The sequence below is a fragment of the Gopherus flavomarginatus genome, chromosome 5, assembly GCF_025201925.1.
Source record: "Gopherus flavomarginatus isolate rGopFla2 chromosome 5, rGopFla2.mat.asm, whole genome shotgun sequence".
Classification (NCBI taxonomy): Eukaryota; Metazoa; Chordata; order Testudines; family Testudinidae; genus Gopherus; species Gopherus flavomarginatus.
The window spans coordinates 19,727,449-19,741,753 of record NC_066621.1 but is presented as its reverse complement, the minus strand read 5'-3'; the positions used below and the strand labels follow the sequence as shown (position 1 = coordinate 19,741,753).

The 14,305-nt window shown below is 51.1% G+C and overlaps 1 protein-coding gene across 3 annotated transcripts; it reads right to left on the bottom strand.

Moving 5' to 3' along the window:
* FANCE (FA complementation group E) lies at positions 1-13,079 on the bottom strand. Of its 3 annotated transcripts, none has more exons than XM_050953039.1 (12): positions 12,911-13,079; positions 10,329-10,553; positions 8,986-9,658; positions 8,182-8,226; positions 7,530-7,589; positions 7,233-7,376; positions 4,441-4,564; positions 3,597-3,672; positions 2,995-3,061; positions 2,401-2,526; positions 1,204-1,533; positions 1-1,087 (listed from the first exon to the last, which is right to left on the bottom strand). In XM_050953039.1, the coding sequence occupies exons 1-11, from the start codon at positions 12,934-12,936 to the stop codon at positions 1,429-1,431; spliced, it is 1,671 nt and encodes a 556-aa protein (XP_050808996.1). In that variant the 5' UTR covers positions 12,937-13,079; the 3' UTR covers positions 1-1,087; positions 1,204-1,428. The 3 variants fall into 3 exon arrangements, with proteins under 3 accessions (XP_050808996.1, XP_050808997.1, XP_050808998.1); XM_050953040.1 differs by having other exon boundaries at positions 1-1,144; positions 1,433-1,533; XM_050953041.1 differs by lacking the exon at positions 1-1,087 and having other exon boundaries at positions 1,433-1,523; positions 2,353-2,526.
* Between the last annotated feature and the right edge of the window lie 1,226 nt (positions 13,080-14,305).

The window sequence follows — 14,305 nt, the reverse complement described above, 5'->3', positions numbered from 1 at the left end:
GGTTATGAAATGATCTGTTTTATTGTACTGCTCTGACAAAGGAAAAATGACAATACACCCAAGTAGAAAGAATACAAATGTATTTTCCTTCAGGTTTTAGACAGACACAATAGGTACAAACGCTTTTGTGAGCAATTAATAGCACTTGGGATGTTTAATGAACCCAAAGGTGAGCCCATGGGACAAGATGGAACCCCGAAGACACGCAGAGGCAAGGTGTCTCCTTTACCGAGATAACACAGGTTAAAGTCCTTTCCGGAGGGCGGTGGGGGAATGGACACTTCAGAACACCGGCCCCGAGCATTTAATTCCTCACTTTATAAACTGTACTTATGGGATAACTAATAACATCTCCAGGTCACAAACACCCCAGAGATCACAAGCTTACCAAAACCATCTGCCTTCAAAACTGGGCTGCAAGTTTCATGAGAAGAGACTTAGTGCCACTTGCTTGTAGTCCGGCCTCATCAGATATTTTGGCACTTCCAAGGAGAATGTGGAGGCAGTCACAGGAAGGAAAGTGAAAAGGCCGAGTCATCTTTGAACCTCAAGGAAGGTCCAGTTCACATTCTGAGGGAGAGGAAGTTATTTAATCCAAACTAGTTTCACTAGGTCTAAAGAAAGGATGTTCGCTCAACTCTGAGCTAGCTTAGCCAGGAAAATCCTCCACGTTGGGAGATCCAAAAATACAGAGTGAACCCCCATATCTGAACGGTTTTTATGCAAGAAAACAGCCCAAGTGGGAACGCAGGGGTACCTGGAGCAGGTGGAGTATTAATAAGGAGAGTTACGCTGGGAGTTCTCCTAGAATTTTAGATCTTCCTTAGCTGTGGGATTTTCCATACACAGAATCTTTAGTTGAAGGGGCATCCAGGTTTGGCCGTTACAGTCACTCAACAGATGTCTCTGTTTCAGGAATATTCTGCAGGCATCAGTCTGACGTTACTTGGCACGACCTGTTCTCCAAGGCCCCATTACGCTGGCTCTAACTCTAGCTCTGGAAGCCGTCCTTCTCCTGTGCCAGAGGGGGCTCATCACAGTCACTGGTGGTATGAAGGGCCATACACAGACCCTTGGTGGCTGGAGTCTGAGAAGGCAGACAGACATTTATACTACTCTGTTCCATTAGGATGAGCTACTTCACCTGGGAGGAAGAAAGAGAGAAAGAAGGACTCAAAAACGCTGAGGGACAGGGAAACTTACACATGGAGTAATAGCTAAAGCAAGACGTCAGTGCAGTTTCCACTCCCGCGTATGTCAGCATCTCAGGGTATCTCCACCCGTTTCCATCACACCGACACTAGGAATGCAAGAGCTCAGAACTGTCTTCTCACATGCCCTCCCGGGCAACCTGTGGTGTTCCCGGCTGGGGCAGGTGACCATGAAGCTCTCCCATTCCCGTGGAACGTAGGGGACGGACTTGTTATTTCACCTGGGAGCCATTTGTTCCAGGGCAACCTGCAGAGATTTCCGGAGAGCTGTGTGGTTGAGATCCAGAGCACCAGACAAATGTCTCCGATGGGCTGCAGTAATCTGTGAAGGAAGAGGGAAAAGAAGCTGTTTAGGCCTCTCTGGCTTTGATTCAAAGGAACGGTGGCTGGTAAGAGTTAGTTTCTTTCTCATCAACAACCGAGTTTCACTGAGCTACGTTACCCTGTGTTAATAGCCTGAATTGGGAGCCCAACTCGAGATGCACTGGGCCTGATTTTCAGAGGTGCTGAGCAACTGCAGCACCCACTGATTTCCATTGGAGCTGTGGAGGGTGTTGTTCTGCAGCACCTTCCATCCAAGAAATACTCAATGCCTCTGAAAAATGAGGCCCTTGGTGTCTGATGCAGAGCTCCCCAAAATGGCAACATTCAAAAGCAGGGGCCACTTTTCAATATGTCCTTTCCATGCCCCTCCAGCAGGCAGGAGCTCAGAAAGGTCTCAGCCAAAAGGCCCAGCCTGAATACACTGCATAGAACTCAATGCATCTACTTGCTGAGGTTCCAGGCATTCCAGCAGTTCTAAACCTGGTGCTTAAACCACTGAGTCCATTGTCCAGAAGGGTGACTCATTTTGGGCCCTGGGCCTGGTTTTCCAGAGGTGCTGAATTGTGGGTGCTCAGCTCCTTTGAAAAAATCAGGGTTTAAGTGACTCTTTCCAAGTTCCAGGTGGATCAGAACTCAGGAATTCCAGATGCGCGGTGTACAGTCAATTAAGACAGAAAGTGAAGAAGAAAATCCCATCCAACTGAAAGGTATTTACACTGAGATCCCTTTCACCAACGAGATGGCGCAATGGACACCCTAAGCGGAGCTCATGTTTGTGCAATTTCCTCTTGGCCCTGTGCACATAAAAGCAAGACACCCACCACTCACCCTCCCCCGGGACTCTCAGCTCTCAGTCTGGACTCACGTTGCTGCTGTATATGGTCAGCACAGCCATCATCAGCTTGGTGTAATTCATTGACTTGGCAAATTCCTGGGCCAGCCGGCATAGTTTCAGGACCAGGAGGTTAAAGAGCTCAGGGGCCAGCTCCACCTGAAAGAGAGATGTGGACATGGAGCAAGGAGAATATAAGGAACAAGGGCCATCTCAGACACCAAGTGTCCTAGACTGGCTCACTGCAGGTTCTGGATGAATTGAACCAAAGAGCAGTCAGCACCCACCAACAGCAAGGGCACCCAAATACCCTGGGAAATTGCCAGGTGCCTGAAGGCGGCATGGGAGGGACACAGACTGCAGCTGCCCTCATCTGTAATATGGAGGAACTGCCCATGAAGACTACTGGTTGCAGCATGCAATGCTCCATCTCAAGCTGCACAGCCTAGACATGGTAGCATGGGCAGTGGATAATAACTGTGGTAGCTTGGGTCAAGGTGGAGTCCTGCTCTGGGGGGAGAGAGGACTCCAGGACATCAAGTCGGCACCTTTCGTCACTACTAAATTCACACACAGGTTTTTCAAAAGAGTCATTTAAATAAATCAGGAGAGAATGTGTTTGCTCACCTGCCTTCCCAGCAATGTCTGCACAACAGTGATAAGCTCCTCTGACCATGGCATCTCAAGAACCTGGCTGCAGAGGAGAATAAAGCCAGGGCTACAAGAGAAACTCTGGCTGGTATAATAACGTTGGGTAGGGGTGTGAATAATGGTGACACGTTTATACTAGTGCAGACAGAGTTTTACCTCTTACTTTGTTAGAGGACCTGGTATAAGCTATGCCGATAAGGGAATTCTTTTGCCAGTAGAAGCTATGTCTGCACTAGGGGCAGTTTGCTGGACTAGCTAGACCAGCAAACCCTTTCTAGTGTCGTCTATGCCTCAGAAGGCGACATGGCTGAACTGTGAGCACTGTTTGGAATAGATCAGTGCTAACTGCCTGCCTCTGCTCGCACAGAATTCTCCAGGGTATATGGCCCTCATGCTGGCCCCACAGTTTCCATGTGTGCAATGGAGTGGATTGTGTGCATCCAGGACAGTACCTGGCCCTCAGTCTGGGGTGAGCGAGGACTGCCTGTCTGAACCAGTGGGTGATGTGATATATCCTAGTCATTCCTGTGCGAGGGGACAGAGTGGGTAGAAATTCCTCCCCTTCTATAAGCATTTACCTGAGTACCAGCCTCACGTACTCTGGCTCCAGGCTGTCCTCTATCAGCTCGCACACTAGCTTTGTCCGCTCAGGGCCTGCAACGACAAGATGGCAGCGTTGGCCACAAGCAATCACATTCCATCCCCTTCCGCCCGCCCCCACAGTCAGCTCCACCACTGCACACTGGGCATGTCCTCACAGCCCTGGCTCCTTGACCTGCTGCAGGGCAAAGGCCTTGTCTGCCATGCTGGAGAGAGTCTGGCTTCCCCCTGGCCACATGGATAGAATAACTGATACCGGTCCCGGTCAGAGAGAGTCTCACATCCAAAGAGTCCAGGTAGGGGCTGTTGTGTCTCACTCCAGACATGCCACTCAGGGCCTGGTGTCAGAGGGCACTGCTCCTCTCAGGTTGGAGTAGTGCCACCTTACACCAGGGCAGAGCTCATCCATTGGAATCGGTGTTCTGGGGCAGGGGCTCCTTCTCCCACTCAGTCTGGATCAGGAGTTCTCAGGCATTCGCACACCCTGGGCCGCCAACAACCACTCACAACCAGACTGCTTCGTTCACTCCGGAATACACAGTGCCTGTTGCATGGGTAATTTGAAAGGAGATGCCAGTCAATGCTTGACAGGGCTTTCCTGGGCACTGAGGAGCCCCAACTCTTAGGTGACTTAGCAGGCTGGTTGCATCAGAGATGGCGAACAGGAGCAGATCTGTGGTCTCCGACCATAAAAGACAATGACTGGTGACCCACAGATCAGGTAACGCAGCTCTCCGGTGCAGTGAGAGCAAGTTGGCCGCATGCCACATACATCCGGCCACAGAGGGGCCCTTCTCCCTGTAGGACGAGCTGTGAACTCACCTGCCCCCAAGGTCCGCAGGGCTGGAGTGAGCAAAGCACAGCAGACTGGCCGAGCGTACTTGGAACAGAATGAGGTCAGCGCAGCCATGAGATGACGGGAGGCCGGTTGGGCCAGCGAGAGAACCTAGGGCATGGAAGAAGATGCAGAACAAATACAGCTTAGCATGGAAATGCAGGCCCTGTCGCCTGGACCCTTTCCATCCCTGGGCCGGTCAGTGAAGCCCGGGTGTTTTAGGGGCCTATGGGGGGAATGTTACCAAGTCTAGCGCATACCATTTAGAAAGGGCACAGTCTCCCCTGCTGAAGGGGAAGGGAGATAAAAGGAACCAGCACCCATTCCGTGATGTTTTGCTCTATTCTCTAAAGTTAGGGGATGTCTTGGGCACAGGGCACAGACTCTGCTCCAGCCAGGCCGAGGTCCCTTTCTCTGCTGCTCGGGCCCTTTGGCACTGTTGGCAACCAGTGAGCTCACAGAGCAACACCCAGCCAGTGCCATGGGCAATGATCTCAGATCCAAGCTTGACACCCCTACTGGAGACCCCATGCACTCCTCTGACCACATCATCTGCACTAGTGACTGCAAAGAGTTATAAAAGGATCTCACAACACTGGATGACTGGGCAACAATATGGCAAAAGAAGTTGAGAGTTGATAAGTGCAAAGTAATGCACATTGGAAAACATAATCCCAACTATACAGAAAAAGTGATGGGGTCTAAATTAGCTGTTACCACTCAGAAAAGAGATCTTGGAGTCATTGCAGATAGTCCTCTGAAAACATCCACTCAATATGCAGCAGCAGGAAAAAAAAGAAAAAAAACTAGCCAAATGTTGGGAATCATTCGGAAAGGAATAGATAAGAAGACAGTAAATATCATAATGCCACTATATAGACCCATGGTTTGCCAACACTTTGAATACCCATGTGCTGTTCTGGTGGCTGCTTCTCAAAATAGATACACCTCTACCCAGATATAACGCTGTCCTCGGGAGCCCAAAAAATCTTACCACGCTATAGGTGAAACTGCATTATATCGAACTTGCTGTGATCTGCCAGAGCACGCAGCCCCCCACCCCCGGAGCACTGCTTTACTGTATTATATCCGAATTCATGTTACATCGGGTCACATTATATCAGGGTAGAAGTGTATATTAGAATTGGAAAAAGTACATAGAAGGGCAACAAAAATTATTAGGGGAATGGAATAATTTCTGTATAAGGAGATATTAAAAAGACGGACCGTTCAGCTTGGAAAAGAGACAACTGAGGCAGACAATATGATACAGGGCTATAAAATCATGACTGGTGTGGAGAAGGTGACTAGGGAAGTGTTATTTACCCCTTCACAGAACACAAGAACTAGGGGTCACCCAATGAAGTGAATAGGCAACAGGTTTAAAACAAACAAAAGGAAGTATTTCTTCACACAGCGCAGAGTCAACCTATGGAACTCGTTGCCAGGGGACATTGCGATGGCCAAAAGTACAACTGGGTTCAAAACAGAACTAGGTAAGTTCATGGAGGATAGATCCTTTGATGGCTATTAGCTAAGGTGGTCAGGGACGCAACCTCATTCTCTGGGTGTCCCTAAGCCTCTGAGTGCCAGAAGCTGGGACTGGATGACAGGGGATGGATCACTCGCTAATTGCCTTGTTCTTTCCATTCACTCCAGCATCTGGCACCAGCCACTGTTGGAAGACACGATACTGGGCTAGACGGACCATTGGTGTTTTTGTGATTCCTTTCAGGGGCTTTCTGGCTCTTACTGGAACATATTCATGCTCTTTGGTTCATGTCAAAGGCCGCACGTGACCTCATCCCCATCTGCACTCACTTCCTCTTACTCCTTACACTCCAACCCATCGTCTCGGCTTCTTGACTTCTTCAGCTCTCTCTGTCCCTTTCTCTCTCCTTCCCATTCTTCAACCAGAGCCTATCAGGTTGCTCCCGATGGCGCTGAGTCGGCGAAGTCTGACGCATGTGTTTAGCATGTACATGCTTCTTTGCAGGATTGGGGGGCATGTCTGAAAGTCTTTACCCTCTTCTTATCCACCAAGGACGGTCTCACTGCCTCCTCCTTCAAATCCACTTCTGCTGTGAATCCTTCCTGTGCCCACACTTGCCCTGGGCTCAGCACCAGTTCCAGCTCTTGGCTCTATCTCAGGCTATAAGCCCCTGGGACAGGACCCATAAGGTTTAAAAAGATTTAGCAAAGGGCTGTGTAAATTTGCAGCATTCAATAATTGGTTTATAAGAATAGTTCCTACGGGATGGTTCTGTCAACAGCAGTAACACAACTCAGCACAGACCCCCAAGTTACAGCCGTCAATACCTTTGTAACTGTGGGCCTGGGTGGCTCAGGAGATTGGGGATGAGCGCTAGCACTGCTCACCAGAAAGTTGTTGGTTCCAGCCCAAGGCAGCAGTCGCAAAAAGGGGTTGTTATCTGTAACCCCACAAGCAGTGAGCTGGTGTCTTTTAGCGCGGTTCCTAGTAAGCAGGTGCCAATGGTACAAAATCCATAGCACTGGCCTTGGGAGCTGGCTCAAGGCTTAGAGAGGTCAAGCACTGAACAGGTTACGGAGCCTGAGCTTCTCTCCTGCCCATATTGACAGAACCAGTGGGAGAAAGTTTACCCTATCACTGCACAGAGCTGCACCTGTTCTGTACAGGCAGGACTTCAGTCTCCAGGGATTCACCAGCATGAAACACAACATACAACCCCTTCTCTCCCCTATCAATCAGGAGAATGGATCCTGGAGGACGCTGTCTCTGGGGGCCATCGGTACCTACCCGCTGGAGGAAGAGCTGCTCCGTCAGCACTGCGGCATTAGTGTAGCTGAGCTTGGGCGTGAGAGCCAGCAGCCAGGTGCAGAAACGTACGAGGACATGTTCCGGACGCTCTGAGAGCTGGAGTAATGAGCACAGTCCCTCCAGCTGGAAGAGAGGCCATACAAGCATTACAGACGGCAGCAGGACATTTCCCAAGCACCAAAGAACAAGGAGAGGGATTAGAAGCTGGTTCCCTTGGGATGACTTTTATACGGGCTGCAATCAGCATCCCTTCCCGTGTTACCATTGCCAGCTCACCTGGCCAGGGGTGCATTCGTTCAGGATCTGCAGTTCAGGAGGGGCAGTCCCATCTGTTTGCTAAAGAGAAACAGGAGATCAAACAGGCCATTCGAATAACAGGTTCTATCCCCATTCCCCCAGTTGGTTTCAAAAGAAACCATTCTCTGCTGCTTAACACAGAAGTTGGGACAGACCCAGGTTCAGAGCACAGCAAAGCCACAAGATGTCCAACTTCACACATAGGAAGAAGAGCAGCATCTGCAGTAACATCAGCCTAAGATGAAAACTTAGAAAGGGAATCAATTCTCAGGTGTCAGGGGTTAATCAGGTAACTGCTGGAGGAGCAGGGGGGGTTGGATGGGTTGGCAGTTCTTACGGGGGCAATCAGGGGGCGGGAAGTGGGAGGGGGCGGATAGGGGCAGGGGCCAGGCTGTCTGGGGAGGCACAGCCTTCCCTACAGTTTTGTAACCCCAATGTGGCCCTCAGGCCAAAACGTTTGCCCACCCCTGATGTAGCAGCAGGACTGCCCTTTTCCCAGTACAGGTCACCCCCTCCACCTCTTCCGGCAAAGCCTGTCTCCTTGGATCAAACGCATTCCCTTTCTGGAGCCCCTGGTGCAAGCTGGTTTAGACCAAGTGCTCCTAGTGGGAAGGCAGATGCGAATACTTACATTGGACTCCATCTCTAGCAGCATCTTCAGTCTAGGCAGGTGCATCTGGGAAAAACATTTTAAAAACAGTTAAAGCCTAGAAAGAACAAAACCCTCAGGAGGGAGGCAAAATTCTCAAAGCCAGCCAGATAATTCCCCAGCCCATTTTACTTCCCCTTTGGTTTCTGGGATGGGACAAGGGAAGGCAGAGAATTAAATCTCAGTGCTCTGGGCCATTTCCTTCATTCTCCTGTTCTGAATTGTGCTGTTAAGTTGCTGTGTGCTGTTAAAGGGCTGCTGTGCTTCATCCCAGAAGCAGCTGCATTTCAGTAACGGGCAGCAGGACCCCTAAAATGCCACAAGTAGTTTGCAATCAGTCAGCAGAGCCCTTTGGGATCTGTGGGTGGGAGGAGGTATATCTATGGTAGCCATTATTCCACTTCAAGGCAGCCATTAGTAGCAGCCACCTCTGGAAAGAGAGTCAGCTGCTGAAAAATGGCTGAGAAACTGGAGTTACAAGATAATCCCTTTCACACCTACACTGTTTATTCCCAAAGAGCAGGCCCTCGGCTCTAGGCCCCACAACTGCCCGTGTCGCTCCACAAAGCCCAATTTTGGTAGCCTTTATGGAACAGGACAAGGGTCAGCTGTTCAGTGCTGCTGTTCGTCGGACAGGGGATACAGCGTCACCAGGCGAGGCGCAGAGAGGAGAGAAAAGGGAGCTCTCTTGGCCATACTGCTTTGGATATCGGAAAGGCTGGGTTCTGCGTTCTGAACTTGCACTGAGATAACTCACTTAGAAGGAATTCAAACACTAGCTGGTACCTGCATAAAATCAGGGACTTTTGCTGCTGCATCCTGCTGGGAACCCTGACTGGCCTCTCTTGTCTCCATGATGGCGTCCGGCTGGGTATTTTCATTGGCCCCCCTGGTTTGACTGTGAATGGACCCATGTCCGGATGCCTCTATACCAATCTCATTCTCCCTAGCACCAACTCCTTTCACAAAGGCGCCTCCTGCGAGAGGTTCCAGGTCTAACTCCTCCTCTTCCAACCGGGACCTTTTCCTCTGCCTCTCCCCCTCGGAGTCCAGACTTTCCTCAGCTACTTGCTTGCGCTTCCTAAGCTGAGATGCTGAGTTGGTGGCATCCCCAGCCAGCCAGAGTTCAGGGCTTGGATGCTCTTGAATGAACCAGCTCCATTTCCTTTCCAAGTCCAGTTTGCTCCGAGTGCCACCCACAATCTTCTGGCACAGAGTTTTAAGCTGCTGCCGGCACGTGTCTGTCAGCGGAACTGGTGTCCAACAGCTCTTCTCTTCTCTCAGCCCCCTCTGAAGTAGATCCCGCAGGGCCTGCACCCAAAGGTCTGGGCTGGGATCTTTCCTGGTAGCCTGAAGCAGCTGGCTGAGGCAGTCCTTTGGCACGCTGCCCTGCACCATGTGTAGCAAGGAGAAAAGATTTCTCTGGCACAGCACAGGAAGTAGCAGCAGTATTGGTCTCCTGCGCAGGGGGCAGAAGGAGGGGGAGGATAATAAAAAAAGAAGGAATGAAATTCGCTTGTAGATTTGCTCCAGGGAAAGGGTCAGGTGCCGGGTGCTGCCTCCAGAAGTCCTAACTCACCATCCGCTGCGGGGAAAAGGAGCAGGCAGAGGAACAGAGATGGGCCGCCCAGGAGTCTGACAGGGTCAGATACAGCGTTTCTAGAAAAAACGATCTGGTCTCGGCCCCCTCTTGACCTGAAGGATCCCCAGCGTTCTGACCACAAAACGGCCCCGCTCTGGAACTGGGCCCTTTCTGTCTGTCTGCCTCACCTTCGCCCGTGTGACACAGGGAACCCCCCTGCCTCCCACGGGCACTGCAGCAGTTAGTTATGCAGACACCTGTGTGCAAAGCATTATTAATATACAGACCAGCACGTTGCTTCTACTCCACACTCAGGGCCAAGCCTGCCCTCTTTATTCAACCCACACTCCCAGTGCAGTACATGAGCAAGAGGTTTGGCACTCCAGGGCTGGTCCTGAATGATACTGAGCTGCCTCATGTCCCATGGGCTTGAATGGGAATTAAGGGCAATCAGCACCATGAAGGATTGGGCCCTTAACGGGCCAAAGCAACTGCTGGAAGGAGAAGTTATTGTGGGTTTGCTAAATAGACAACATAAGCGACTCACAGGGTGAGGGTCCTCTCGGGCCCTCGCAGCACGGGCTCTTCAGCACACAAGGTCTCGGTGAAGATCTGCCAATGGAACGCCTGCCCCAGCGCGTCGCAGGCCCAGATGCGCTGGAGGGCTCGGAAGGCAGCCAGCGCCCCACACGTCAACATGTGGAGGAGGAGACGGGAAGGCTTGTCAAACCTCTGCAGCCAGGGAGCTGGGGGAGCTTCCATCTCATCAGCCCTGCAAAGGACACATCCAATGTTGATGGGGCACATTCCAAGACCCCCCGGCGATGCAATAAAACCCCAAGAGCAGCCAGGAGAGGTGAGGAAAAAATAGGATTTGCCATATATTGGCTCAGGCCATAAAAGGGGTGCAAAGGAGACAATTAGTATATCTAGTATGGTACCCAGCATCCAGATCAGACCACTGGGTTGTCTAGCCCAGTACCCCATCTCCTGCCATAGTGGATCCAATCACCTTGTCTCCTTCCATGTACCAGCTGAGATAGTAAGATACCCCAGGAGACAGATGAGACCACTGGTCTGCCTAGAAAGATCTCCCATCTCCCAGAAAAGCTTCAGAGAAAGGTGAAAACATCCCACGACGGACTTAGCCTATTGCAGAACACTGCCTGGGGAAGGGCAGGAATTCCTTCCTGACCTGCTGCAGTTGGCTTCTGCCCTGGAGCACTTATTGGATTAGCCTTCTCCTAGGTCCCCTAACTATTATTGGTCATTAAATCATGCAGCCCCTTTTAAAATCCAGCCACTGCGTTTGCCTCAGTGACTTCCTGTAGCCGTGGCATAAGGGAGAGGAGCAGCAGCAGCTCACGAGCTAACACAAAAGATTAAAAGCAAATTCATTTTGTGTAGACAGCTCTTGTCACACACAGCAACCCCCTACCCCTCAGCTACCCCCAAGACAGGGCTGAGGAGATATGCCCTACCAGGTGCCTGGCACACAACACTTCAGCAGACAGTGAACTCCATAGAGCCCTGGACGGCTGTTTTCCACACTGGCTTGGAGGTAGGAGCAGGGAGCCGCTGAGCATGGCACCCACGGTCAAGCAGGGCAGTTACTGGAGCCTAGAGGCAACCTTCACATTGCAAACACGGCACACGGAACGTCTAATGCAGGGGTTCGCAGACTTTTGTACTGGTGACCCCTTTCACACAGCAAGCCTCTGAGTGCGACCCCCCTTATAAATATATAAAAAAGGGTTTTTAATGTAACACCATTATAAATGCTGGAGGCAAAGCAGGGTTTGGGGTGGAGGCTGACAACTTGCAACCCTCCATGTAATAACCTCACGACCCCTTGAGGGGTCCCGATCCCCAATTTGAGAACCCCTGATCTAATGCATAACAAAAATATTCCACTTGTGGGGCCACATTCAGGGCCAAGTGGTTTATTTGCTTTACAAATAAGAACCCAGAAATGCACCCACAGAATCTGCAGAGGCCTTGTTTGCAGGGTTTTAGTAATACATAGAAACCAAGTCACTGAAATCCAAGTCCACTCTGTTCCACCCACTAGACCACGCTGCTGTGGTGCGCACAGAGGACAGGAGGGAAAATGTGGCCCTAAGCAGGTTTTGTGCTGGGAATGGCTTCTGGGGGAGCTCCCAGGCCCCCAAGGAAGCCTCTAAAATCTCAGGACTCTTGGGCAGTGCAGGTGCCATAGCTGTGGATACCACAGAGCCCCTAGCCCCGGAGACTAAACCCACAAATGAAACAGGGAAATAGGTGCTGTCCTGACAGCCCACGAATGAGATGTCGGCTCTCCAGCCGCACAGCCATCAAAATTCACCCAGCAGGACTCCAAAGAGACCAGCGGGATGAGGCACGGCCCAGTATGCCTGGGAGAGATTAGTCACGATTTAAGACCACACAATGTTAATTTTTATCCCCGCCCCCACAATTGCAAAATGGAACTGGGGGAAGACACATGGACCCCAGGCTTTGTCTAGACTAGGATTTCAAAGGTGTGGGCTAATGTGTTAACAGCTAAGAATTGCCATCTCAACCTGGATTATGCATGCTAAAGACACAGTCCTTTGTACAGATATTTGCCAGCACCTTCCACATCCTAGCCCGGACTGTGCCCAAGGGGGAAATCTCAAGCCAAAACGTTCAATCTGGAGAGTTTGCAGTAGCTAGGCGCCACCACAGATGAGGCCTGATTCTGTAAGGCAGCAGTTCTCAACCAGGGGTACACACAGGTCTTCCAGGGGGTAAATCAACACATCTAGATATTTGCCTAGTTTTACAACAGGCTACATGAAAAGCACTAGTGAAGTCAGTACAGACTAACATTTCATAGACAATGACTTGTTTATACTCCTCTGTATACCATACACTGAAATGTAAGTACAAGATTTATATTCTGATCAATTTATTTTATAATTATATGGTAAACATGAAGAAATCGGCCATTTCTCAGAACTAGTGGCTGTGCCGCTCCTGTATTTTTAGGTCTGATTTTGAAAGCAAGTAGTTTTTAAGTGAGGGGGAGCACAAGACAAACCAGCCTCCTGAAAGGGGGACAGGAGCGTGGAAAGGTTGAGCCCCACCCTGCCCTAAGGCACTGAGTACCTGCGGCTCCTAGTAGCCTCCATCATAGCGCGGACCCTCAGGCCACTGACTCCGGATTTAGCAGCCTGCTGTGTGAATCCTTCGGCTCCCCGCTCAGCACGCCAGGGAGGCCCCAGAGAGAAGCTGCAGCCAGCGGGGGGTAGCTGCCACAGGGCTGATTTCCCCCCTAGCGGGGCCTTGGAAGCGAAGTCAGCTTCAGCATCCGCTCTGCACCGCCTCCACCTCTGCCAGGGCCCAGCTCCCACGGGGACAGCGTGTTCCACTTCCTGGTTCACAGGCCCTCTCTTTTCCTTCCACCCTTAAAGGAGCAGCGACCCTCCGCCGCACACCCCAAAACATCCCATGTCCCCAACACGCAGACCCCTGTCCCTGCTCCCCTGCCCACCCACAATCACTCAACGTCATTTGCTGAAATGCCAGGGGAGGACACGAAACCTTTGCTTGCCGGCATGACATCCTTAGATCAAGGGGTTTCAGGGGCAGGCAGGAAGGGGGCCATACGGCCCACCCAGAATCAGAGCCCACAATCTCATCTTTCCTTCCCTCCCCCCAAATCTTGAGACCTGTTTGGCACTGCTATTGTGTTTGTTGGAGGGTCGCTTGATTTCTGAACATCGCATCTGCAACACACACACTTTGCCAGCTTGAATTCACTCAAATTTATAGTGACGCCAATCTGGCCCCAGCTGCCTCCTGATGGGTCGGCGCTTCCAGCCTCTCCCCAACCCCCATATGATAATTCGTTCAGTCCATGGCCCGCCTAACTCCACATCAGTCCCCCTCCCCATGCAGCAATTATTTATCCCCTCTCTCCCCCATTGCCACCTGTTCAGATTTTCTCAGAATCGTCCCTTTGTTGAGGCCGCTGGCCTGGGAAATCCGTAAGGATGCTCAGTGCACATGCCCAGCTGCCTAGCGTTCTGGGCTCAGGCTCTTCCTGGATGTCCAATTTATTTTTATATCCCAGCCTCTGCATCGATTCCCACTGCCCCAGCTCCACTCCTGCTCCTTATTCCCGCTCCAGAGGTTATTCACCTCCCTGCTCCCAGGGCTTAGGGGAGCAGCCAGGTCCTCTTCTCCCACTCCCTAGGTGTGGTGTTGCAGGAAAAGAGAGGGGAGTAGCTGTGAAACACCCTATCTAGGGCCAGAGCCTTGTTTTAATACGTGTACAGCGCCCAGCCCATTGGAGCACTGATCTCGACTGGTGGCTCGGGGCATTGCTGCAAAATGAATAACCATGAATTGGCCAAGCTGACTGCAAGGCAGCAAAGGCGCCAAAAAGGAAAGGTGATGTTTAGAAATATTTCCCTTCCAGCAATTGCAGGCCCTGCTAGTAATCTGCACAGTGCATGAGTTTAAGTACCTTTGACTTTAAGGCTCTCTGGGGGGAGGATT